Source organism: Cygnus olor, chromosome 13 (genome assembly GCF_009769625.2).
Source record: "Cygnus olor isolate bCygOlo1 chromosome 13, bCygOlo1.pri.v2, whole genome shotgun sequence".
NCBI lineage: Eukaryota > Metazoa > Chordata > Aves > Anseriformes > Anatidae > Cygnus > Cygnus olor.
Window position 1 is genome coordinate 636,297 of NC_049181.1, and position 27,700 is coordinate 663,996.

The window sequence follows — 27,700 nt, forward strand, 5'->3', positions numbered from 1 at the left end:
CTGTCCCTGGGGGTGTTCAAGGAGAGGTTGGATGTGGTGCTTGGGGACGTGGTTTAGTGGGTGACATTGGCAGTAGGGTGATGGTTGGACCAAATATCTTGAAGGTCTTTTCCAACCTTAACGATTCTATGACATTTTGGAGGATTACAATAAATCTCCACGGCATCTTTTTCTGAAAGAATCAGTTTCCAAAGAGCAGAACTCTCTATTCAGCAGCTTTCAAGTTTTGGAGCAACATACAAGCCTGTGGAGCAGCACAAATTATTGACTGAACACTAACCACCTAGGTGGACGCTACATGTTCTCATCCTACACGTTTCACATCCTACTCTGAGGACCAAAGGAGAGAGACTCTTATGCTGAAGTTTAATGAAGTCTGACTTTGCACTGTAGCTCTGCTGTTAGAGAGGTTTCTGACAGCATAAAGGGAGCAGGGAACATAACTTCAGTGTAAACACTTTAAGGAATAAACATAATGACCACAAAACCAGTGTTAGCTTCATCAGCCTGTAAGCCAGACACTCTCGATTCTGCCACTTCAGCAGAGAGGTTTCTAAAAAACATAAATGTGTGCATGGAAGGCTGGAAGCAGATCCTAGCTGGATCGCACAGACTTCCTCACCCCAAAAGAGAGGGCACGGCACCGAGGGCCAAGCACTTGGCTTTGAGTGCAAGGGTGTGCAAATCGCAGAGCAGCCCTACCACAGTCCAGTTTTGAAAGAGCCTTCTCTGAAAATTCAAAGCAAGCCTTTTCATTCAAAAGCCACTGCTTCTGTTAGCCCTGGTCCTTCCTGACCCCTACACAGCTTGCTTGCGTACTTTTGAGCTTCAGCATGGCTAATTAAACCCGCTACCGTGTGAGGTGGGGAGGGCAGAGTCTCCACACTGAGCTTTCACGTTTGGTGTGATGGGAAGGCAGAAAACTCCCTTTTACCCAAAGCAATGCTGGTGCCATCACCATCAAGTAAGTTACTTCTCCAGTTACTCACTGGCAGAAGCAAGTGGAAGAGGTGCTGCCCTACACCCCCAAGCACTGCCAACACGTCTGTACACTCACAGCTTCGTGCTGCTCTAAGGACTCAGCCCACTGAGCTGGAGATAAAACCAAAGCATGCTTCACGTTCAGCCCAGAGGCACAGGTCTTACAGCTGTTCCTGAACCCCAGACCTAATGTTCTTGTTAATTGGACTGAGAGGCGACAAGTTTATGACTCTGCTCTCTCAGATGGTATTTTCATTTTAGAATTATTCCCTGCTTCGTGCTTGTCAGAAAGGGGGTGAAAGCAGCAAGCAGAAAGAGAAGCATCACTTGATGCAGTGGGTAGCAGGGGTAATCATACCATTTGTGCAATCAGAATGTAAATTCCTAGGGGACAGTGGTGGATATGATTTTACAAACCTGCCACAAAAAAATGCCTGTTCTCTTGATTCCATTATTCCCTTTACTTTGGCTTTAGAGAAAAACATCTGCTTACTTGACTAGGTGTCGTATGAGGAGCTCTAACATCTCTCTGTTCTTGTCAGGTAGTTTATAGACCAGAGCGTGAATGGCTCCCAGCCTGTAGTCCAGGTTCTCAGATTCTGGGGAGAAGTAACAAAGAAAAGTTTGTGCCTTTTAAAGTAAATACATAAAAGAAAGGTAAAGCCAAACAAGATCTGTGGGAGCTGTTCCGTAGGCTGGCTTGCCAAACCCAGTGATGGGAAGCAGAAGGAAAATGAGATTACATAGCAACAGGGTAATCATTGTGGGAAACAAAATGAAGTGGAAAGGGGAGAAAAGAAACTTGAAAGGACGCTCGGGGCCAGACTCTTCCTCTAAGCACAGGGCTGGGGACACAGCCTGGGTACGGCCAGCTCCTGCTCTTTGCACGCTCGCCTCGCACACCAGCACACCTGGGGAACCACACAGCCCGGCTGCTGGGTATCTTATCAGCCTGGAGAGCCGTAATGCCGAACGGCACAGTAAAATGCACTGCTGGAAAAAAAATGGAGTCCCTGACCCAAGGAGGTCACTTTCAGAAGCATAAATAATCAAGAAACAATAAAATACTCAATGTGAGAAGAATAGTGTGGGATTTTGGTGGCTGGGAAGCTTAATGGTGCAAGTTTCTGAAGGAGTGTAAGGAAGGGATTATGGTTTTGTAAATACCCAGCCATCACTGGTTTAATCAGTGCTAAAACTAATAAATCTTGGGCTTGAGCACAACCAGTGGGTGGTGGAAAATTTTCTTTGCAAGAAAGAACAAGTGTTATTAATTCTCCAAGGGTCCAAACCAAGGAGAGGCGGGGATCTTTCCTTGCCTCCTATTGACTTCAAGGAGACATGGGGGTGCGAAGGATGCTTTCATCCAAATGCTTCCACGTGTGCCGTGGATTTCCAAATGCCAGCACTCTCATGCTGAGGCAGATGACTAACTCCCTGCATCCCCTGCTCTACACCTCAGCGTGCTGGCTCTCAGCAGCCTGAGGACGCAGCCAGTTCAGAACTATTGCGGCTCATTTGAAATGGCCATTATGGCAGCACAGCTGAGGACTGGCTGGTTTAGCACAGGCTATGCCACGTTGGTTTGCCCGTGTTACTTGGCTAATCTCTGTTAATATTGGCTATGACTCAGCCCCAAGAGGTGCAGGAGAGAAATGCATTTCATGTACCAGTAGATTCTTTGGCCTCAAATCCCAGGAACAATTTCATGACCTAAAAGGACCACCTAACTCTGCTTGGCAACAGCACATCACATTCCTTCACAAGCTTTAAGATAAATACACCAATACTTTTGAGAAACAATTCTTCTGGGACACTTGTGATGATTTGCGTTCAGGTTAGCTGACAACCCCTGGTTCCCAGACCCTCGAAAAGCATGTAGCCCTGTTACAGGGAAGCATACTGCAATAGCAAAGAAAAAGAAGGGAAGAAATACCTTCATCATCTTGCCTTAAAACTAACCACCCAGAAGAGAGAGTCACTCCTGTTTCTACAGCAGCAAGTGGCCAGATAACTCTGGTACAGTCTAGCAAAGCTTTTTCAAGTGATTTTAACATGCACTTGCTCTGAGTATGGTAAAAGCAGGCAAGTACTCTTCCAGTCCTGTGGCTTGTGGTGTAACTGACTGTTACGGCGTGGTTTTGCCCCCGGGGCCCTCTGGCGACCCTTGTGCTGCTCCTCCTCCCCATGTGGCTCACACGGCTCCGCTGCCCCAAGGAGCACCATGAGCCCCAGCACCAACTGGGACGCAGGGAGGGCTGTGTGGCAGGGGACATTCAGCTGTGGGGCAAACACAAAACAGGCTCCGTGCCCAGCAGTGTGATCAGCACCAGGCAAAAGGAAGCCCCTTCCACCTGCTGGTGAGGGGTCAGGGCTCGGGGCCACCGGCAGGGCAGCAGCAGGACTTACTGGCAGCCAGGACCAACTCTTTGTGGAGCTTGTACGTCATGACAGGTTCAGACAGGTTCCTGCAACAACCAGAAAGAAAACTGAGCTCTGCAAGAACAACGTGACCTGCTCACAACTGATCTCAAAGCAAAAAGGTGGGCAAATCTGCTCGCCTCCAGCCCACCGGTTCCCCATAGCATCTCCCCCGATGGCACTGCAGGACGTGGCATTTCTACAACAGGCATATTTCGCATGAAAAGAACAAAGATCCATTCCCCTTCCCAAAGCCTTCACTGCTTCGTCTCCCTTTCCAGCAGCCAGATGTTTCCACCTGGCAGTGCTCTCAGCTTTCCACCCGACCAACCCCAAGCTCCTTTGCCCACCCTGAGCAGGGGGGACCTGCAATGTTACCTGAGATAAAACTTCAGCGAGCTGGTAATTGTCTTGATGTCCCAGTCGCTGCTTTGGAGATCTACATCCCCTGGACATTTTGGATCTGGAGGAACAAAATGGCTTTAAAATAAGACTCATTTTGAGGTTGTTAATAAAAGCAAACTCTCAGGGAGGGTACCCACTTGAGAGAGACAAAGCTAGAGCAGCCCATGAAGAAAGCTGGTGATTCTCACAAGGGGGAAAAGCAGAACAACAGTATTGGCATCAGTATTTCAGAAAGGCTGTTACTCAGGATGAAGAGAGTGGTGCTAACTAGGGGCAAAGGAAGAAGCAGAAGGTAGCACTTTAACAGTTAGCAAGGGCGCATTCTCTAGTTTGTTTTTTCCCAGCGCAGTCAAAATTGGCAGAAACCATACATTCTAACAGATCCAAGATAAGCCTTCTCATACCCAAAATAATCCAACTTTCCAGCTCCGTCCCCTCCCTCCCAGCAACTCCCCTAACGGCCGTTCTGGAAGCATCCCCTCTTGCTGCACAGAGAGGAGCGGCATGGAGAAGGAAGCAAAGCTGGGTGGAATCGTGCTTCACTCCTGCCTACCCTCACTGACCAACCCGTCGTCTCTGCAGTACGATGAAGTAAAGGACACGGATGGAAGGGGGGGGTCAGCTGGACTAAGGAAACAAACTGCACGACTTATTTTAAAAAAGAAAGAGGACTAGAGACAGAAAATCTACCTCCTTACTCAAGTTCAGGAAGAAATTGTTCTGCAACAGTTTTTTCCGCTCAGTGTTGTTGGACTCTGTGTTGTGAGTTTGTACGCAGTGGGGTAGCAAGTGGTCAACCAGAGTGATGAATATTAAATAAAACGAAAAGCCACTCACAGCTGGGGTTCAGAAGGGAAAAACACAGAGCTGCTTGCAGGGAGGGTGAGAATCAAGAAGCAATAAAAACTTAGGCTAAGTAATTAGTCATCAGGCAAGCGTAACTGGATAGCTGAAGTAGCTCCGTGGGAATCGGGTACAGCTACATGTCAGCACAAACCAGCCGATTTAATAAACAGCAACAATAGTAAAAGCAGTAACAGCCTTTGAACACTACATTAACATCAGATGTCCGCACATGGAGCTGAAGGAAGCTGGCGCACGCCCGAGGCATGCAGATACCAACGTAAATGTACTTTTTGCTCTAGCCCTCTCCAGCAGCCGGCCACAAGGGCTTGACTGTGGGTGCACGGGACCCTGGGGCCCGCACAGCGGTGTGGCCACCTGCCCTCACCCACACGAGTGCCGGGACAGGAGCGATGGCTTCGGCAGGTCCCTGTCTGGGAACGTCCTGGCATGGAAGGACGCTGCTGAGCCCTGTGCTGTTACCCACTTCTTGCATAAGGACTACCCAGTAACTAATGTGCTCGTATGAAACGCAACTCGGTGCGCGGAAAGGCTTGCCACAGAAGCACGTACACCGACCGACTCGTCCCTGGGAAGAACAAGTCCCTGCAGCAGGTATGCCTGCACACATTCCAGAGGCACAGCAGGTACCTGCACCCAGCCTGCCAGAGCGCAGCGTGGCTCAACAGCGGCAGTGAGGCACAAGTGGACACGGTCCAGCCAAGGCCATCTCCTCCCACACCTGGGAGCAAGCACCCCCCCGTGAAGTGGGTGGCTCAGAGAAAACAGCCCGCAGGAGGTGCCCGGCCGAACGCAGGCTGAGCTCGGGGCCGTGGCAGTCCCTGTGGGACACGCACCTGAGGCTCCGCCAGCTGGTGCCGGGGTCAGGCAGGCGTTGTGGACGCTGTGAGGAGATGGAAGCGCTGGTTCTGTCACACTTCTGCCACCTCCAGTCCTCAGAAAGCCTTCACAACTGTCTGCTTAGGATGTTGCAAAAGCTCTCACTGGCTTAATCTGACCTTTATGAAGAACGATTTCAGTTCCGAGCAAAAACCCTAACCCAGGTGAACGGCCTCGGTGCTAAGGTACGGTTTACATCCCCACCACCGTGGGATGAGGGAAAGGGACCCCAACTTTCCTCTCCTGGGCTGCTGCAGGGCTGGCACTGCTGGGACCTATGCAGACAAGCAGCTCCTGAGGCACGTTGCTGGCCGGGCATGTCCCCTGGCAGCAGTGCTGTCTGAACACCAAAGTCCTCGGGACCAGGCTGCTAACTAACATGGGCTAACCTTCCACCCTGTTCTCATCCACACTGCCTAAATAAGGATTGGGGCATTGGCTTTCGTAAAGGAAACGGAGCCGGGACGGCCAGGTGGGCACCAAATGTTGCTGCTGCTTGGCTGTGGGGTGACACTGGCAAGCCTGCGCCACGCGGAGGCGCGGAGCAGGGGAGGCGAGGGCTCATCCCTGCTGGCCCTCATCCCGCTGCTGGGGCCACAGCGGAGCACGCCCCAGCACGTGATGCCAAAATGCCTGAGTATTTTTAGCACGGGGTGGGAGAAGGCTTGTCCCCACAGCTCTGGGGTCACCGCCTGCCTTCATCTCCCCGCTGCTCCCATAGCTTGAAATACAAGTTGAACCAGCAGCAAACGCGGTGGAAAGGGAGAGAGGACAGGGTGGGTTGCAGAAAAAAGCTCAGAAAAGCAGGGAAGGGTGTGGTGCGCCTCAGACTCATCTCATTTTGAAAGCTGATCCTCTTCACCCTTCTCAAACAATATAAAAATATAACAATCTAACCGCACGGAATAATTAATTCTTACCAAAAAAGGCATTCAGCAACTTCTGCACCTGAATATTGCTGCCAACCGTTCGGTAGACGCCCTCTGCAGAGATCCCTAAGCACAACAGACCAGAGCGTTAGCCAGAGCCGTCCTGGGTTGAGGGCTGTCCAAAAGCACCATCTGGCGGAGCGACAGCCTGCTGGGGAGCTGCACGGCTGTCCCAGCGCTTCCCGCTGCCCCGCGCCCCTGCAGGGCACCCCTTTACTGCCCAGCCCCGTGGGGAGGGTCCCCCCGCTCTGCTCCTCTCCCAGCCCGTGGGACTGGGACGGGGCTGGCTGTGTCCCCGAGGGGCTTGGACACACCAGCACCGCCACCTTCCCGTGGCAGCCCGGAGACTCAGATGTTAGGGAGCAATTTGTCCTGCAGCCCACACCAGCGATACACACTCGGACAGGCTGGAGGTTTGGTGAGAGACCGTACAGGGAGGTGTAGTCCCCTGCCCCACTTCAGTCCTGCCCTTCTGCCTAATGTGCCTGAGCAATTCTTTACTCCAGCTAAACCCTGCCTCTAACTCCAGCACAGAGAACACTTCCACAGCTGTTTGCCTGCAGCCTGATGGTCAGCTTTCTGAGCCAAAGATGAGAAATTGGGGAATGAAAACATCACAAAGGTGAAAATTCAGTCCTACCTGGAACTTGGTATGACAATATTCCAAATAACGTGTTATTTCTGCTCTTTTGACCCATGTTCTCTAGTGAATTAAATGAGACTGACTTTTAACTAACACCACTGTGCTGAGGAAAATGGAACACAATTCAGGGCGACGGGAACGAGGACACGCCAGGAGCGCAGTCACCCCGGGACGCCACTGCGGGCACCTTACCTTTCGTTTCTACTGCGTTGATGCACTTCCGCACAAACTTGAAGCCGACCTCGTTCAACTCCACTGTTTCAAACAAGGGAAGCAGTGTTAGCTGCCGGAGCACCAGCATGCAGTTACTTGCGGAAAACTGCTGGGAAGGGGCCATGCACAGCCACCACGCAGCGCTCCGGCACCGCAGAGCCCGAGCGCACAGCCGGCCCCACGCGTGCATCTGGCTGTTCGTTTCATCTGCATCGCGTACGTGCCTCTACGAAAACACAGGCATTCTTTACATCTTGACGAGGAATTATTAGTTTCATATGCTCTCGAGTTTTTGTTGAATTTATTTTGAGCTACAGCGTCTCCCCCTGCCCCCTTCCTGTCTTTAATAAAAGAAGTGTGAATCAGAGTCCTGCCACATGTGAATTTGTGTCTGATAATGACTTGATTAATCATTTCCAGAGCACTGCAAAATCTGCAGTTAAATCTCTTCCACATCATAGGATCATGTAATTTCTACTTATCTACCTGATTAAATTAAAAAGCAAAAAAAATAAATAAAAAACCCCACAGCTTTACCTGCTGCCTGAGTAAAGAGAACACAGGTTTTTGTTCCAGCCGGTTAATCACAGACATTTTTTATGCCTATCTTACAGGCATCATGAAGGAGGCAGAAAGTTACAATTTTTATAGATGTATTTCAACTTTACTACTTCTGCTAATTTTTCCAGGACATCTGGAAGGATTGTCCAAGTTGTACTGTGGAACACCTTTCTGTTCAGTGCAAACATTTATACTGAACCTCTCCTAAATGACTGTGCTAAATACAGACTTGTTGCAGACACCAAGCGGGTGAGAGCTCTCTGTTTTCTTTAATTCACAGACGAGACTGAGAGACAGACTTGCTTGAAAGATGTATTTGTGTAATCCAGCTGACTGGGAAAAGCCTTCTAGAATATGGAATTTTAGTTGAAAACTCCACATTCAAATTTTTATAGTCCAAAAATCCATACCACTTTACCTGGGTTTCAAACTAAATTTTGGCTAAAAATATTGACTTTGAGTTAGCATCTGGAAATGAAAGTAAAACATTCCTTACATTTAGACTTAAATATAATTTTTTTCCGTGTTAATACACAGTGAGATTTATTTAAAATCTCTTGCAGAAAACCCAATACTTGGTGCAAGTTTGCTTGCATGCTTTAAAGAAAAAAACTTTTCACTGGAAGAAACAGACACATTTGTACCACATTTGCACCCAGCCGCGCCACCCATGTGTGGTGGGGAGCTCCAGGAACCAACCCCGTGCTGCCTCTGTTTGCCTGCTAGAACCTTTGTTATGTGAAACATCCTCAACTTCTCTCACTGACCTTCTCTATTATTTTGGGCTTTAGAGATGCAAATTGAACTCTGCCTCCCTCTGGCTCTCGCCATATAAAATCCGCACATTGCGATCAGTAACTTTTATCACTGGCAGCTCACGCTTATCTGGCCTTGGTATCAGACACCCTGATGAAAAGGAAAGAAGTTACACTGCTGTCCTGGAAATTACACAGCCAGTCTGCAGAAATGAAAGATGAGTGTATCTGCAATGAAATGCACTGCCCGGCCTCAGGTATCAGAGGAACAGAAACAGAAATGACTCACTTTCTTCCTGCTTCGTGATGGGACTGTGGTAGATCTGAAAAAAGGGGAGGGGGTGGAGGAAGAAACAAAAACATAATGCAATGTGATTTGATACTTTTCAAAGGAAAATGCAGCACCCCATAAATCATCCAAAGCCAATCACAAAGAGCAAGACAACGTCCCAAAGAAAGTAATTTTATAGTTAAGCAAGCAACCATTATCTCTACAATAAACAAGCTTGCTGACTTCCTAAATTTCACTGGAACAACTGTTTCTAGGGAAGGGGTCTCCCAAAAACTGAACAAGAACTTTCATTTGTCCTTTAGGTAACCTGTAAAAATGACAGCTGGACAGTCTGGCACACGTGGTTTTTTTTGTTTTTTTTTTTCTTCTTCATAAAAAAAAAATACTTAAAATATCAAGACATTCCTTCTTCACCCCATACAAAATGGCTTTTTTTTTTTTTAAACGAAGAATAAACAGTAGGTGCCACTCTGGATGGAAAATCAAGATTTTTTTATACGTAGTAATACATCATGGAAACTGAGTGAGCACCTGCCATCGCATAAGTGAATGGCTGTCTGCTATAAGCGCACTGACCCTCCATATTATTCCAGTGTTTTCTCTTTAGATGACCAGGGAAAAAAAGTGTTGTTGAAGGTGCCCATGTTCCATCTCTCTGCTCCCACGTCTCCTCAGTGCATCAGCAGTAACAGCCCTGAGCTACTCCATCCAGCAGCAAGTCAGCGAGTGCAGCCACTGCCACCCTCTCACCAGGAGCACTTAAGGGAAGGCTGCTCTCAAAAGGCGAGAGGAAACCAGGAAATGTGTTTTCCCATACTGCCCATCACGCTGTCTGTTCACAGGAAATTCTGTAAAATGTAGGAATCTGCTTTGCTCACGTTAAAGGAAGGAAATAACAACAGCCACGGGAACACTGGCGAGCTCTTGTGCAGGGTGGCTGCTCACACCAGACTTTACAAACACTGCTCAGAGCAGGTATAAACAAAAAATGCTGTCATGCAGATCTAAGAGGGAGTTTTAACTGAAATATCGACTCTTTCAAACTCTGTAAGGCCACGGATTTTAGGAATTCTGGCAGTTGCAGATAAGTAGAAAAATGTACCAAGGCTTAAAGAGGGGAAAACCAGCATCCCCACTGCAAGCTGTGCAGAGAACAGGTAGCATGAAATCCAATTACAGACGTGTAGTAGCTGAACGGATGCCCTCAGTTATGGGAAAGCAACAGCAGCCAAGTGATACCTGTAAAAACGAGCTTTCCATAGGTTGCTTTATTGACCTTTCTCAAGACCCACCAGCAGAGGACACTGCCTGACAGCAAATCCACAGCTATGTAACGCTCCTTGACTACTTACTGGCTCTTTTCCGTCCATGGCTTCCATCCACAGCCTTCGATTAGCTTCTGAGAGCGCTTGCAGCGTGATGGTCCCAGACCTATGCAGAGTTTGCCCGCGGGTAGACAGGAAAACGAAGCAAAATTATTTTAATAAACAGCAGAGATCGATTTCATCCATTTTTACAGGGCTTATCTTTCTGGAGGCCATTTTAATACTAAGCATCTCACCTCTCATTAGTTTCAATGTCAAAACAAAACCTTTTGTCTATGGAGTCAGTCTTTCTCCTTACACAGGACTTCAGCGTCAGATCCAAGGTGCTCTAGAAAAGAAAATTAAAACCAAGATTAAAGGAAAGAAACATGGGAGAGGCTTTAAGGTTTCTCAGCCCCCTCAGTCTGCAGCCTAGCATGACGCTGCCCATCGAGACACATGGCAGGGCTGCATGCTCCCAGCAGGCTCATCAGATGGCTCTGGTGACACGAGCACAGATGGTCCTTCCCACCACTCAACAAAGCTGCAGCTAAGACCGCGATCACAGGCTTTGAAAACCGGGTTTCCCCTCTGCAGTAACAAAATGTTCTAGATTTCATGGGATTTTCCTGCAGACAAGTGCTAAATATCTCAGTAACAAGCAATATGCTTCTGCAGGGCATAAACCTTGCTTCAAACAAGCCTTATGAGGGACTCGCCTGTTCTTTGAGAGCAGGACCGTGCTTGTCTATTGTCTAACAGAGTTGGATCCTAGTTTTTATTGGGATTAAGGAGGGCTATCAATTATCCACAGCATTCATGGCCCAATCAGCTTTACACAAAATACCTCATAAAAAAAAGAATGCTCACTGACCAAGTCTAGCGTAGACATGCTCTGATGAAAGGGCTGGGCCTCGGCCCTATGCTTTAACGGCCCTTTTATTTACAACAAACAGTAGGCAGCTTATGACATGTTCATAAGACCTCCACGACCTTGCAGGAACTCTGAAGAGACACCCAGGAAACTTCACAAAGAACCAGACCTCTGTGGTGGGTGTGCGAGGCTGGGACGCGTTGTGCACTGCCACCACTGCGCTGCCGGAGCCCACGAGACCTCTGGGCAAAGCGGATCACGCAGACCCAGGGCACACCAGCAGCACGGCGGCCCGCTCCAGGATTATGCTGGGTTTATGCACGGCGCTGATAAACTCCTGGCTGAGCTGTGCGTGTTTGCTGTTTGCTTGTTTGTTTGATTGTTTCAGAGCCCTCTGTCATTGGGGCATTTGAAGTTGTGTGTCCAGCTATGCCCTGAAGGTGCAAATTACCAGACTGCAAGAGTTTGGGAAGGTGCTAATCTAAATTTTTACGAGCCCCTACCTGCATTAAAAGGCTTTAATAAACATGTTTACAACACAGATGATGATAGATCTCTTCAGTCAATATTTTGGACATTTCTTTGCCCTCTGCCAAGGGCTTCCAAAAAACACATTTTATTTTACTGCTGCACTGTGCAGAAGGCTGCCAAAGAACACAGACCATGAGATCAGAAACTGGAGAACAGCACGCCTGACTTGCAAGTCCCCAGGGGACGCTGTTCCATGGCAGAGAGGTGGGCGGGTGGACTCAGCTGGACTCCGATTGCTATGCTCTGAGCCATGGTCTCATCCAAGTCTGTATCCTGCCCCTTCCCTAGCACACTGAGGAACTGCAGGGAACTCCCAGACACACTGGTAAAAAACAAAGTATTTTGTATCAGGTCCCGCAGTCACCCTTCCTACAACGGGGGACTGCTCTACTCTGGATCTGGTTCCAGAAAGAGACAGAATAGATCAACTGAAGGAAAAACTTGGTGAGCAAGTCTGCAGATATCCCTCCAGGAAACTAACTCACCTGCTTAGCTCCAGGCTTCTGGTCCATGGGGGTCATCCTTAAGGTTTTTGCCTCCTTTTCGTATTGGCAGTAATACTTCACCCAGGAGATGCCCAGCGCCCCTGCAGAAACACACAGGGAGCAGGAGTCAGCAGCAGTGCACGACTTTGACCGGCAGCCAGCCGACACCTCCCGTGGGTTTGTGCTTCCCTGGGGAAAGGGACAGCACGACCCGTGCGGGGTCCCAGCCCCAGGAGGGGCAGGAGCGAGTGGGAGCACCCCCAGGGGCACGTGGGGACACCTCCATCCCCATCACCTCCATGCTGGGGGGAGCAGGACGGAGGAGAAGGAGCACGGGGCGGCTGCTGCCTCCAGTGCCCTCCGGAAAGCTGCTGGTGAAAGGAGGTTTGTGGGGCTCTGGTTGCAAGCCAGACTGGTGTGGCAAAGTCCAGCCAAGACCTACACTAGCAGGATCCTACGTGTCAAATGCTTGCTTCACATGGAGACCACTACTTTTGCCTGTCAACAAAAAGTTGGCAGTAAAGACAACGGCACCTTTAAAGCACCTTAAAGTTCCTATTTACTTCACACTAGGATTTGCTGCCACTTTTCTTTGTTGTCTTACCTGAACCCCATTATACGAAATACTTGAATTGATACATTTTCTGCAATTTCACTTTTAAGTTGAAGTTTTTCTTTTCATAGTCCACTTGTAAGGGAAAAATAAATAAAGGCAGCAAATACTCATTGGCATGCAGGAATGTGCAAAATTTGTTTGTGGTCTAAAATTACTAGGTATGTGTTTTCTCTTGAACACAGGATAAACGCACATATAAATACATTTGTAAATATAACCCAAAAAAATAACTGCTTACAAAATAAGTTATCTGTAGACTCAGAGGCCACAGCTCTGTATGCAGGCTTTTGTCCCTCGAGTGTTCATGCTTGCACGACCAACAAGTATTTGTAAGAGACTGAATTTGACTGAGTTCAGCATGGAATCACAACTTTTGCTGCCAGCAGGTTAGCCTTCAGCACTGGCTAACACTTCAGCTCTGCTCACAGGCACTCAGAGACGTTGCCTGTCTGAGCCACTATGTAAAAGACACACAATACAGGAGATGGCATCTTTCTAACACACGAACTGATTTAGCTGGACAAGCTCAAATACCAGCAGCGTTCTCCCAGTCCCTCCTCTTTGCCTGGAGCTGGGAGAGAGGACATCTGGAGAGAAGGTGGGGACTGAACGCCCACAGCCCTCTGTGAAACCAGCACCAGGAGTGCTGACTTGCTGCACGAGCATGCATTTCACCTGAAGTGACCTGGTATAGGAAAACAAATAGTAAAAATTCAGCATCCAGCACATCATCCCGAAGGGAGCTCCCGGCATGGGAAGAAGCAAGAAGTGCAGTACAAATACCGGTCCTGTAACCACTCAGGAACTGCACATGCTGATGTGGGCTAAAAATGACCCTCTTATCAGTGAGAAGGAAGCTGGGCAGAACAGCACATACATTCTCATAGAAGGCAGCCAAGGTGCAATCTGCCAGAGCTCCAGCCTCTCCAGCTAGAATGAAGTAATAAATCTCATCTAATTCAAGCACAGGACAATTAGCTCCTTGCTTACACGGCTGGCGTAACCTGGAGAAAGCTTTGTGCTATCACTGAGAAAGCTGTCAGCTGCACTGCCATTAACGCTGCTGCTAGGTCCTGAGACACCGCCGAGCATGGCCGGAGGCACTGGGCCGGCAGTTGTGACACAGCCACAGCCATCCCGTGGCCAGTGCTGCCCAACCACAACAGGCTGGGAGCTGAGCACAGCCCTGGCAGCAGGGCTCCAAGCCACGCAGCCCAGGCTGACGCACTCTGCAACATGTTCAGTGCAAATAAAAAGCATTACATTTCTCCTGAGTGTACAGATAGCCCTCGATGGTCGGCTGCCCTGGTAGCTTGCAGGTTAGGGGGGCTTCCTTCATCCTTTTCTTGAGGTCTTCCAGCTCCTCCCGTGTGCTGGAAAAGTGATTCCTTGTCTGTTGTGAAAAAATATAAAGAGGTACATCTGAACAAGAGCAGAGAGCAAGCCTCAGGTATTAATGATCAAAATTTCAGCCTCAGACTTTAGGTGCTCTGGCAGAAATGTGTCAGTCTCCAGTGCACAAAATGTGAAAGCCACTCCACAAATTCTGATGAAAACTCAAAACAAAAAGCTAAGAAAGTGAAAGCCATAAGAACACTGGGCTTTTAAAGATGGTTGAAGAGACAAGGTTTAACATACCGAACATGGAAATGGTGATGAAGAGTCATGAGTGGGAGGACACTTTTGTTCTTACAATAAAAGAAACTTAGCACTTTTTAAGGCTAGATGGAAGAGAAGGAAGCACCTGAACTCCTCTTTGCACTATTATTTAGGTAACAGGTGCATTCTCCTACAAACCTAGGCAGTTTTTCCTCAAAAGATCATGCTACACTGCTTGGCACGAAATTGTTTTTAAAGAGTTGTGTCAGTGAAGGGTACAAACTCAAGGCGTTTTTACGAACACCACTCACACCAATTAATGAGCCAGCAGTAAACTTGGCTTGGCATAGATTTATGGCTGTTGTTCCACTGGAATGAGGGCCAGCCATGAAAGACTGAGGATAAAACGAACAGGACGCAGTGAGTATACGCTGTGAGTATACCTTGTGAGTATACTCAGTCAGAGGAGGAGCTTACCAAAGCATTTAGGAAGCTGACACCACAAACATGAAGGTTGTAGGCCTTTTTAGAAGTCATGCACAATTTCAACCTCATGAAATTGGAAGAAATTCTCAGGCTTACGCACAAGGTTAAATGACACAATTTTAATAGCCCGTTCTGGACAGAATTTGTGATTTCTGAAAAACACTGTAACAGCCCCCGCGGACTCTTGCGTGCAGGAGAGAAGGAAAGGTGTGTGAACTAAGGAGGAAATAACTTTCTCTGCACCTCCCACAATGCAAACACGGACAGTCTATTTTGCATGGAAAAGCCCTTCTACTAGAGGAGTTTAAATACAAATGAGAATAGAAGTCACATGTAAAAAAATATTTCAGCTGGGCAGGAACGTACATTCTGCAGGCTGAGCTGAAGCTGCTGTTTGTAAGGGAGGAAATCCTGTGTGAGCTCAACTGTCAGGTTGTTGTAAGTGAAGAGGCTGTGGAGAAAAGCCAGCACCTGCAAAGGAGAGAAAGGACACAGATTGAACTCCTTCTAAGTTTCTAATCACAGGAAAGATAAGCAGGAAGCAGGATTTCAGAAATTATATATACAAATACATTTTTCCTACAATTTTGGAATGCTGCGAGTCTTAATGTGACTTACTGACCACAGCATCTCTAATGCCCAGGTCTGCCTCCCACAGATACACTGTCTTGGTAAAACGCAACATGATATGCAAGACCCTGCTGCGGAAACAGAAGCAGGCCTGCAGACAGCTTGTCCACGAGACCCGTGCGATCCCATGGGCAGCCGTGTCCAGCGGCGGGGCAGAGCCCCCCACCCGGGCAGTGTCCCTGCACACAGCCACGAGCTGGTACTGCTGCAGCCTGTGCTGTGACAGGTAAGCAGAGCAGACATCTCTGGAGACAGGTAATGCTCGTCAAAGGCAAGGTGTCCAAGGCAATTCGTAGGAAGACCTCTAGCTTCCTACAGTGTCTGGCTTGCTCCTCAGGATCGACTTAGAGTGATGAGAAACCAATCTGTGGCTTCGTGGTGCTCCAGCAAACACCACTAAAGGTGTGGATCAGCAGCAAGCCAGGTGTGCAGGTTAACTCCTGCTCCACCACAGGAATCCCCAGGACTGAATTCAACCTGGTAGCTCATCCCTTCCTGCAACTGCCAGTATATCTGAGCATCAAACAGTAAGGGCTGAAAGAAAAGGAAGCTCCTACCGGTTCAACAATACTGAATTTCTTGCTTTCTTGTACTTCCTGGATCTGGTACACATACTCAAGGGATGACTCAAAGAAATTGTGCCTCTCTTTGTCAACCTGAAGGTCAGCCTGAAGGAAAAAAGGGTTAGGTGAGAAAAAAAAGAAAAGTAACATCCAGTTTGATAGTATTTGACTAGCATTTGTCTCTCAGCCCAGAAATAGTCCTGTCCTCACTTAAGAAAAAGCCTGCTAAATGTGTCCAGCCCAGGTTTTGATCACTTTGCACAGGACCAGGAGACTCGACCACTGGACACTGTTCCCAGGTCTACCCTTTTCTAGCTCCCTGCCCTTTACAGATCCAGAACCTCACAGCACTCTGCAAGGACGAAGCCTTCCTTAAGCGTATTTGTTATTCTAACATGAGCTCCTTCTCCACCCACAGCCCTGCACTGGTAAGGACGACGGTGTCCCCATCCTCCCTCCCGACTCCTGCTGTGACGTGAAACCAGCAATTCCAGAGCTGCAGCACAAGGCAGGACAATGTGGCATGCCGTATCACCACACCTTACACAAATTTTGCCTTGCAGAGGTGTTTGGAACTTGATCTGGCAGATCTGATTTGATCTGACCGCTCTGACGTGGGCTGGAGCGGCTGGGGCTTTCCTTTCTTGCTGCAAATACATGGCAGCAAGAGCAGCTCGAATGGGCACCATCCCTCCTCTGCCTGCTGCCACTGCCACCATGGCCCGGCTGCCACAACTGCCCCTGCAATCACCAGGAGCTAGACAAGAAACCGGCTAAAATAAAAGCTAGTTAGTGTCAACCAGGTGAGTTCACGGCCCTGTACTCTGAGGGTGAGAACAAGTGATGGCAACGCAGAAAGCCACTGCTGCTGCTCAGCACTCTGATCTGAAGTACCACGTCCACATCCCTGCTCTCACCCATCTGAATAAGCTCTAGGTAGATTTATGCTTATATTCAACTGGTTACTAAAAGAGATTACCCCCCCCCCCCTATTTTAAAATCTAGAGCTGGACTCGACTCTGAGGAAAACTCCATGCACACCTCCTGTAACTGGGACTCCTTCTTCTTAGAAGACAAATGCAAATGGCGATCCAGCATGGAATAAAACTTCTCACCATCCTTCTCAAACTTCTTCTTCCTTTCCTGTAGATGCAAGAGTTGAAGCAGAACCGGTTACTGGCGTCTTTCAGATAAGAACATGCAACAGTGCCAAAATCTGTTCTGCAATTCAGCATTCCCACGGAAAAATTCTGGTGGACCCATTAGAACAGGAGGCCACTTTTCCCTCGCTCTGCTTTCACCAGGTAGTTCCTCACACTGAATTTAGTTATGCTTCGAGAGCAAGCTCTGGCAATACATCGTGGTACAGGCACTCTAAATATTTTCTCATGTCAGCACTGTAGCAGAAGCCCCACAGAAGAGGTACTGTTCCCCTGCTCGATCTCTTCAATGTCAAGTAAACTTGAGATACACTAATGCATCAAAAACATATTGCCATTCCCTAAATGATGTTCACATAGTTCAGCATTAACTGGGTAAGTACTTTAATGCCAAGAACATGTCCAGGATAAGAAAAGATTTATTAGGAGTCTGGCAATTTTCTGTTTTTTAAGTTTTTATCACGTGTCCAAAATGTATGAGAATGAAAGCAGAAGACTAGAGGGTGATACGTGGGAGGGAAGTCATCATCCCTTCAATAGTAGTGGCAGAAACAGAGAACAGAAACCGTGCAGCCAAAACTTATACAACTTTTACTGCGTAGTGCCCAGTTTGCACACAGCCCAGCAGAGTGGTTCATCAAACATAACAATAAACAACGGTAAGACTTCGCATCTTGGAGGTCTCCTGCAGACGGTCTGGTTCTTATTGACCTCATTTACATCTCAAACATACCAAACACAGGCAAACATGAAGTGTGGGCTGATTTGTTAAGAAAGACTCTGTGAAGGAATCAATGTAACAAAAAGGTTTGCTTACACTGACAAATCTGAACGGGTAAATGTCTAGAACAAGAACAAGAAGAGAAATTTGAGAATGAAACCCAGAGAAAAGCTGAGCTGAGGATGTGCCTGTTGGCTTATGCCTTACAGCAACTGTGAAACCACAGTGCACTATGGCAATCAAGAATCAACCATCAGTAGAAGCCAAGTTAACAAATAATCATACAAGATGGTGAGCTATCTGTGATTGCTGAGAGGGAGTTACATTGCTAAAATAAAGAAATTCCAGCCAGCCACCAGCCCCAGTGCCAGGTCCATGCAGCTGAGAACTAGTGTCTATGGGGCATGCAAAGAATGCCCAACCCCTCTGGGCAGTTTTTGAAAGCTCAAGAAAGTGGAAAGCAGAGTTAGGACACACCAGCCTACTGTGGAATTAATGATATCTTCCAACAATTAATTCCCAAAAGCCCTGAAATGCTGTTCTCTTGCAACATTTCAGCAAACACACGCCAATACCACCAAGAAACAGACCAGATGGAGTCTGGCAAACTATTAAATATTAGGCATTTTGCTCATGAATTCAATAATGACTACAAAGTTTGAGGCTGTGGTTCTTAAATAAAGTTCTTTTTCTTTTTTTCAGTCAGTTCTCCTTCATGAAGTTTTACTTCCCTGTTCCACTTGCATGGCTTATTCAGTCTAGTAGGATGTCATACACCGTGGGACACGTGGGGGCTCCCAAACTGGTGCTTTGGCTAGGCATGGCTAGCCCTTGACTGTTTTCTTCTTAGCCCTTTGCTCATAGTGGCTCCTGTTGTATTCCCTCTGGAAGAAGAAACGTTATTTTCATGTTGGCACACACTAGGAGGCACTTGTGGGTTGTTTACTGGAGCATATGAAGCTTGTACATTGTGGTGGGCAGCACACCGTTCTCAATGTTATCCACCGTGGATAGCATCTGTTAGAAAAGGGCAAAGGCACCCAAATCTAACAGCTAGGTCAGATCTCCGCCTAGCAATAGCTCTCTCTGGCTTTGCTGGAAGAGCACCTTGCCTCTAGCACTCAGGCTCGTGCTGGTGGACGTCAGGTCCTTAGGAGCACCTTAGACAAAGGTCAGACAAAGTTACTGCTGCTGCCTTCCTGAGGAGAGGACTTCTCACCCCACAAGTCCCGTTTCTCTAACCCTTGCGCATTGCTATTGCCAAGGACAAATACTACAGCAAAATGCAGTAACACTTTTAGAGGCAACAACTCAAATATTCCTGCTTATTTTTAACTGCCCAGGGTACAGCAGGCATCTTGTAATGACAAGACCCCTGAAGAGGATCGCGTGTATCTTCTGGTATCACCCTGTGCATTTCAGGGATACTGAAACTCCACATTGGCAAATTTAAGCCTCCGAATAAAGAGGTCCAGCCATGAAATCCAGAGGAGAAGAGAGTCCTCCAAGGGTGAAACCTAACGTAAGAAGTGCTGCAGCTGAAGAGCCGATGCCAGGAAGAACTGTCAAAACAAAATAACGCCCTCATGACTAACGCTGGTGATGAGTAAATCCAAATCCAGAGGCAGAGAAACAAAAGCTCTCATGAAGTAGAAATTACCCTTTCTGTAAAGTCACGCTTCTGAATGGTCTGCCATTACATGGCACGTTTAATGAAAACAGGAACCTAAGCTTATTTCGATTTTTGTAAGCAGTCCCAAACCCCACGGTGTTTGTAGCACATGCCACACAAGTCATCAAAGCAAAGCTGCCCCGAAAGCCCGTGATGGCCAGAGCAGCATTACAGGTCTGCAGCCTGCACTCTCCTGCTGCCAGCACGTTGCACGTAAGGAGGATGGCGATGCCAGGAGCAGGTTTAAAACACCATGGCCAAGCAGCCACCCCGTGGATGTGGCGTGCCAAGGAGGTCTGGGGGAGCAATGGAAGAGCTTTCCTGCAGCAGCGGCTCCTTCAGGAGGAGCCTCCTCCTCCGGCAGTGCCTGCACCATGTGGGGAGCCCCGAGCTCGTCCCCGGGCCGAGGGAGCAGGAGCCGCAGCGGGGCCGGACTCACCCGCGCACAGCTGTGGCCATGTGGAGAGCAGAGCAGTGCGAAACGGGATTTGGGGCATGCAAATGGAGGCCTGCCAGTCATTTTGCACTCTTGCTAATTAACATATAACTGAAAAGCAGAAGGATGTACTACAAATCCCTCCTGATTTTCAAGCCAAGGTTTCTAAGAGCTTGTTGGCTGCTGAACAGAGCACGCAAAAAAAAAAAAAAAGGAACACAACAGAAAAAAACAACACCCAGACTGGAGCACAATCTGGAACTATGAGCATAAATTAGTTCGTCATGAATATTCAGCGAAGGGCAGCATTACCTTCTCGCTAAGATTTGCCGGTGTTCAAATCCAAAAAGCTACCCACCTTTCATCTGCTCTCTAAAAAAGATACCGATGCGATCTCACCCCAACACAGCCAGCACACGATCAGCAAAGGAAGGTGCTCTGTGACAGCTTCGCTCTCTGAGCTGCAGCAGATGCTGGTGCAGTCAGAAACGAGCAGCCGGAGCTGCTGCACCCAGCTGTCGGCTTCAGAGTGCTGTATGTGCGCCGGGTGCTGCCCTGCATGGGAAGAGGCCCGTGCCCTGTGCAGGGGGCTCGGTTCCAGCCTGAGCGAGAGATGGGGGACGGTGAGAGGGACAAATGGACCTGCCAGAACTCGCCTTTAACCAATTACTTGCTAATTGGGATCCTCTGAGATTCCCCTCCTAGAAGAGGCACGGTGAGCAGCAAGCAAGGAGCCCAGCTGACGCGGCTATTGGTCTTAAACCAAACCAAACGCACCTAGAGGAGACACACGTTGCCTGCCAGGAGCCCGCGCCCCGAACGCGGCTGCAGGGACTCGGAGGGCGAAGGAGCGCGGCAGAAGGACGCGCGGGCTGCTGCTGGTGCCGGGCTCCCCCTTGCCCCTGCAGAGCAAACCGAGAGGTGGCTCTGAGCAGAGCCTGCGAAACTCTGACTGACGAAAGCCTGCAAACATTAAGTGCATCTGCTTCTGCTGCATCTCCCGCCTCGGTACGCTCCTCTTCTACGATGACGATAATCCCGCTGAAATCACAGCAGAGCTACTGGCTCACCACACGGACACCCGGCAGCGAACACGAACGGCGATGTGTTTGTGAGCGCTAGATAAAGAAGAAGACAGCGAATAAATTCAAACTGCAAATCAGTTTGGGGAAATCACAAGCTGTTGCTCGGAATCGCAGAGGAACTGAAGGCGCGGGACAGGCTGCGTGCCTGGCTTCAGCTTAAAGCACTCAGCTGGTAGAAGGCAGAGGAAAGAAACACAAAAAAGAGAAGTGTGTTCATATTGCAAAAAATACTTTATGCCCGAGTTTTCAGCTAGTTTTTATGATGCCTCAGCAGTTAATATAAAAAAAATATATATGTGATTTCTAAAAAGTAAAATGCTGTTGAGGGCTATAGGAAGAACATTTCTATAAAAACACACCCGGAGCTCCACCATCCCAGCTACCAAGGCCACACATCAAACTCTTCTCATTTTCAAGCATCACTGCTTTGCCCGGCACATCTGTGACACAAAGAGCTCCTGCTGAAGAGAAATGGCCTGTGGCAGGATACAAAATCCACCAAGCCCATAAATTGGACTGAGCACGGAGTCTGACCTCCATTAATATGACCTAAGATGAAATGAAAAACACAAGCAATCCCATGCTCTCTCTCCTTCAGCTGAAGCCTGCACCTCTCTGATACCATTCACGCCTTTTCATTCATGCTATTCTCCATTTGTTGGTTCATTTTGAGCAGAACAAGGTTCCAGGGCCCAGGCTGAGAACCGTGTCAGCTCAGGGCATCCTGGATGCTCCATTTTCATTTGTGATGTTTTTGTGCACAAACATTTACCACCAAGTCACAGGAGCGACAATCCCACGGCCTGCGGCCAGCAGAGGACGGCTGGGGAAGGAGGTCCTAGCGAGAGCCCGGAGAGCTGCCCCGAGTGGAGCTGAGCACAGCATCTGGCAGCAGAGACGCCGTTCAGCCCCGGAAAATGGGTTAATGCAGGCTCAGATGTCTTAGACCGTCTGGCTTCTCTCCACCCAGAGTCATCACAAAGACCCAATTCAAACACTCTTCCTATCTGGCTTCGGCATCTTGCACAGAGAACAGAAAACATCTCACAGAAGGCGACTCTGCCAAAATATGGGAAACGAATGAGAGGGCACAAGCTCCCCCGCCACATCTGCGGTCTGCGGTGAGCACGGCGGCCTGCCCGGCCTCCCTCGCGCTGCCTGAGTCAGGAGGAGCTCGGGCCGGCAGCAGCAGAGGCAGCACAAACAGGGACGGAGCCGTGCCGGCAGCGTGCTGCTGGACAGGTCCTCACCTGGCAGCCCCGCTTCGCGCCTCCTGCTGCCGGCGGTGCAGCGGCCTGGAGACACGCTGCGAGCGGCGAAGGGCCACGGCTCCAACGGCGCTGGGACGAGTGCTGGCGCGGGCACACCACCCCAGGCACCGCGGGGAGGTGGCGCAGCTCTCAGAGGACCTCGCACACCGAGGGCTGGCTCAAGAAGAAACAGCCTAAGAGGCGTTTTAACACTCATCCTAACATTCGCAGGCTGTTGCCCTCTCGATTTAAGTGTTCCATAAACTAGAAGGGGAAGAAAAGCTTGACCTTGTCCCTGTGAATCCTTCCCCGTGACCCTTCTCTAAACGCTTGCTGGCTCTCCGTTAACGCAGAGACCAGCCAGGAGGGAGGCTTCTCAGCGCCGCACGGCCGTGCCTTGGTAGCGCAGACGCCTGCAGGACCGCGGGCCCGGGGGCGAGGTGCCGGGCAGGCAGGTGCCCGCAGCGCCGCGTGAACACGAGGGCCACGCTCACGCTGCTGCCGCTTGTCAGGGGTGCGTTGTACAAACACTGTTGTACAGGGGGATTTTGAAGGGCAGGATGGTGATCAAGTCTCATTTCTTAAATCCTGTATTTATAAAACGTCAAAGGCTCCAGATGGGCTGGGCAGAATCCAAGCCCCAAGTGTTCTCCAAAACATCTCCATTTCTGAGCTGGTTCAGAGCCAGCCCCATTTCAAGCTGCCGCCGAGTAACGTGGAACCTGGACTTCTTGATAGCAGACAAGGGAAAAATAATCTTTTCTGCTCAACATGTGCAGACTTTGCTTTTCATAGTTTGTTTCCTTAAAAGTTTGATCCATCTGAAAGACTCATTAGATGCTTTATTTAAATATTTCATAACAAAAGCCCTATGACTACAATCAAGCTCTGATTGCTGGCCTCTGCTGCTCTCCCTCCCACCCTCGGCTCTAACGCACATTTATCAGGGAAAGTATTTTACTCTCTATAGCATTAAATGAACAAAGGGGAGAAAAGAGAAAGAAGCAGGGAGTATCTCTTGATCACTCTTTGAAACAAGCATTCCTCGCTTGGAACAGAGACAGTGCTGGTATTAGGCCAGAAGAGAACCCAAAGAATTCAGGAAAAGGTTTTGGAACCTCTTATGATTGAAAAATCAGACTAAAAGTCACAGCGCAGACACTCTCACTCCAGCAGCTGAACACCAGCGTTAGGGAAGTTTCTGAAAGCACAAAGCCTACATGTACAACAATTTTAAAACAATAAAAGCCATGAGGAAAAAGGAATAACATAGTAGTAGAAAACAAATCTGTTTAAATTTAAAAGAAATAAATAAGTCTTACCTTGGTGAACCCTATTTGCTCCTTCCGAAAATTTTCCAAGGGTTTTATCAGCAAATCACTAGCATTTTGTACCTAAAGTGCGGAGAAAAACACTTTAATTACAGGACACAGATTCATTTTCTCCTAAACAGAGGCTGAACAGGGCTGGGAGCCAAGAACTCCTAGATCTTTCTTAAACGTCTCTGAATACAAACTTCTCTGTACACAGGTGAAGTCACTTAACCTCTGTATCCACTTGTTCCCATTTGCAATGCACAGAAAACTTGAATCACAGCACGAGAGGCTTTGGGGACCTCTGGCAATTAACTGAAGGGGTTTCCCCCAGCCTGCCATCTGTGCTTGCACCGCTGCACGGTGAGCCAGACCTCCCTGCCCAAAGTGCCGTGTTACTCCCCCGAAATCCCCGGGACCCACCTGCCGGCCCCGGGACCCTTCGGGACCCCGCAGCCCCATCTGCGCCCCGCAGCAGGCACGCGGCCAAGGCAGGCTTTGCTCCTGCCGCCCACCAGCCGCAGCAGGACCAGGCGGGGAAGCCCCCGGGTCTGTGACCCGGTGCTCCGCAGAGACCCTGGCAGGATGAGCCCTTCAGAGGTGCCGGCCACCCCTCCTCTTGGGAGAGGGCGGCTGCCCGTATCTGCACGGCGAGGAGAGCCGGGTGTTCGAGGCAGGCAGGCTGTGTGCGAGCACTAACTAGAAGCAGCCCCAAGGAGGCACAGCTGCTTGTTTATCTCTCCGAGAGGCATGGAACAGGACAGATAGATTCTCAAAATGCTCCGGAGAGTTGTCAGCTCAGCTGGGTCCCAGCCTACAGCAAGCTGCCCTGCCCTGCCTGCTCTGAAGGGACGGGACGGAGCGGAGGAAGATGCATTGCTGCTGCTGCTTCCCCCCTGCCCCTCTGCTCAGGACTGCGCGGCCGCTGCGCGAGCCCTGCTTTCCATGACCACATCCAAGGCTGCTGCATGTGACAGCTGGGGAAGAAGGGAAGCCTGCCTTGCCTCCCGAGCCTTACAGAAAGGAGGGGGGAAAAGGAAGGGACATGACGCTACGCTGGTGCAGACCTTTCGGGTAATTTAAAGCTGACGAACATGGTGAGAGTACGAAACCTTCTGAGGGAGCTAAGGAAAAGAGATTGGTCCTGCAAGTGGAGGGCCAAAAAAAAATCAGTACAGTCAGCCAACATCCCCAAAAGCATCCATGATCCCTGAAATGATCCCTTCCACCCACTTACCCATTGCAAAAGAAGCCATTGCCTGGGCTGTAATTAATAAAGAAATATCTTACTGCTTTCCTCTGGCCTCTCACTGGTTTCCTCCCGCTGCCCTCTCTGCCTGTGCCCTGCAGAGCAGGACAGCAGCGTCCCACCGGTGCTGCCACCCCTGCGGCGGGCCCAGCCAGCCTGGCGCGGGCTCTCCCTGCTGCACGAGGCAGGAGCGAGCAGGGCCAAGCAGCTAATTCCTGGCACGCTGTAAAGGCTCTCCACCGAGCCTAACCTTCGTGTTTTTCCTGGAATTAGGAGTGAAATGGAAAGCCAGCACTCGTTGCATATTGAGGAGTTTTGGAGGCGAAGAGGGCACACCACCACAGGGGACAGATGGGAACAAATCGCCCCACAGGATCTGCGTTCTGGGAAGGGCAGGGGCACGGAGGGACAGTGCAGCTCCCATGGGGGAAAAATGAAGAGAGAAACTCATCGTGCTGCTTACTCTTTAAGGTTCAGTTTCACCACAAGAACAGCCTGTTACCAGCTATCAGATACCCTGCTCCGCAGAGCAAAGCTGCTGCAGGCGGCGGCACCTCAAGCAAGCCCGGCGGTGCTGGGCTCAGCGGCGGAGCAGCTGCTTGGCACTTGGGAGAGGTTTGGGGCACCGGCGTGGGACAACCTCTCCCCTTTCCCCCCAGCACCTTCCCCTCTACTGCTCAGGGCACGCAGCGATGGCACCACAGCTCAGACATGGTGCAAACACGACGTCCCTGCTGCTGCCAGCTCCCGCACGATGGGAAGCTCCACACCGAGCCGTGTGCTGTAGTTCAGCCATGATTTGGCATTTAAATGTTACAATCAGGTAGCAACTACCGGAGCGCAGTTGGGATCATCTTACCATCATCGATCTCTCAAGCTCTACCTCCTGGAGCAACTCTGCGAACTCCTTGAAGGACTCGGCTGCAAAGAGAAGAGGGCTTTGGTCAGCAAGTGGCACCTTTTGGCAGAAACCAAAAAGGTTAGCAGCTGTTGAAAAGGCTATAGGCACTGACAACTCTCCCCACAACGTTAAACAATAAAACAAAAAAATCTTAGGCATCAGCAGTTTTCTTGGAGTCCAACCGAAACAAAAATAACACGAAACCTTTCCTTTAGCAAACTGAAAACACGAGGCTCGTTCAGCCTGGCGGAAACAAAGAGACCAGGTAGGAGCAGTGCACTGCCTGCCCGCAGGAAAAAGGGCTGTCACAAAGCGGGCACCATCTGCCTTCACGGGGCAGGGCACAGAAAGCAGCTCAGTTTGCAGCAGGGCAGACCGCAGGTGGCCGTCAGGGGAAAACCTTTCCCACCATGTAGGCACGAACAGCACTGAAACGAGGAGAACTGAAGTCCCGATTCTCCAGGAGACCAGAGAACAGGCTGGACCAACACCTACCTCTGCGTACGGCGCGGCTGCCTGCGGACTGCCTCGGGGACTCCTCCAACTGCATGAGCCTACCTGGGAACTATGCGGCAGCGAGCTCGCTGGCACAGGCCAGCGCTTGCTGGGAGACGTTCCCACAGCTCCGCGGATCCCTGCGGCTCCCGGGGCAGCAGCCTGCCTGCCCCACCGCCCTCCTGCCCCGGGCAGCGCCGCGGGCAGCTCCCACAGGGATCTCGCGCTGCCCTGCGCTTCTGGCTGCCACACGGGCGGGTTTCCTTTGCAACAGCTGCAGGAATTCCTTTGCTTTGTATGCAGGTCAGGCTCTGCACTCACAGCAAAGCACACAGAGGGACCTGACTGACTCCTGAGCGGTTTAAGGAACATCTGAGGGTTAACCAAAAGACGGCTCAGCAGAGTGCCCGGTACCAGGGCTCTTGAGAAGGGCAGCCTCAAGAGCTCTGGGCAGGGGTAGCATGCAAGGGAACAACCCGTGCACACAGCGAGGCACGTACAAGAATAGCTCATGCCACAGATAAGGGGAGAAGATGCATTTTTGCCCTATCCGCAAACTGAGGGCCCCGCATCCACAGGCAGGACCTTAGGACAGGACCTGTCTTTCTGCTAAAAGCAGCCGTGACACGGCTGCACAGCGAGTGAGCATGAACTTGGAGTGCTACGGGACTCGCTCGGCAATTGCTGAGGCAGACGCAGAACAGAAAAACCACAGCCTCGTGATACAGTCATTCAGCTGGCATCATCAAAACGTAACCTTTCTGATGAGTCAGGGATTTCTGAGCTCTCTTCCAGAGCGAGGGCTTCAGAGCCCCGCACATCAACGTCCCAGCAGTTTACTATGCTCTACCACAGGGCTGACAGGCTGACTTTCACCGTGGTTACTCAGGACAACATGAAATCTGAAGTGCACACACAGATGCCATCAGCTAAGTATAAGGGGCCTGAGCCTGGAAAGGAATTATCATAGAGAGAAAAAGAATCCAGACCTGAAGTTACAGGGAGAAAAAAAAGTTACGGTGCCTAACATTTTCACTGGATGTGGTTTTCTTCCTCTGCAGGATGCACCCAGGCACACATTTCCTGGCTGCAGCCGCAGAGCAGCCCTGAATTTGTCCTTGCACCACGGGCACGTAGGCTACGGCCCTGCTGCGGGACCTGCGGCGTTTGGGTCTGTGCTCGCCGCGCAGGGAGGCAGCGCGCAGCCGCGGACGTGCAGCGAGGACGTGTCTGGAGCACGCGTCCCCGTGGGAAGGCGCTGCTTGCGACAGACAGCGCCAACCGAGTGTGTGTGTCCTGACTCGCACTTGCAGCGTTCAAAGCCTTAGGAGCACGAGTGTCAGCTCGCTGTCTGCCTGCGTAACAAGATAAAAGCACACCATTAGCT

At 49.9% G+C, this 27,700-nt stretch overlaps 1 protein-coding gene across 1 annotated transcript in view; it reads right to left on the minus strand.

Moving 5' to 3' along the window:
- OPHN1 (oligophrenin 1) overlaps positions 1-27,700 on the minus strand; it is a 62,696-nt gene that overhangs the window by 13,149 nt on the left and 21,847 nt on the right. Inside the window, 15 exon segments of the mRNA XM_040571911.1 lie at positions 1,475-1,580; positions 3,391-3,449; positions 3,781-3,865; positions 6,471-6,545; positions 7,315-7,377; positions 8,941-8,974; positions 10,296-10,374; positions 10,505-10,596; positions 12,138-12,238; positions 14,017-14,146; positions 15,205-15,309; positions 16,026-16,136; positions 17,073-17,174; positions 23,678-23,749; positions 25,777-25,838. Coding sequence (XP_040427845.1) covers positions 1,475-1,580; positions 3,391-3,449; positions 3,781-3,865; positions 6,471-6,545; positions 7,315-7,377; positions 8,941-8,974; positions 10,296-10,374; positions 10,505-10,596; positions 12,138-12,238; positions 14,017-14,146; positions 15,205-15,309; positions 16,026-16,136; positions 17,073-17,174; positions 23,678-23,749; positions 25,777-25,838 — 1,276 coding nt within the window.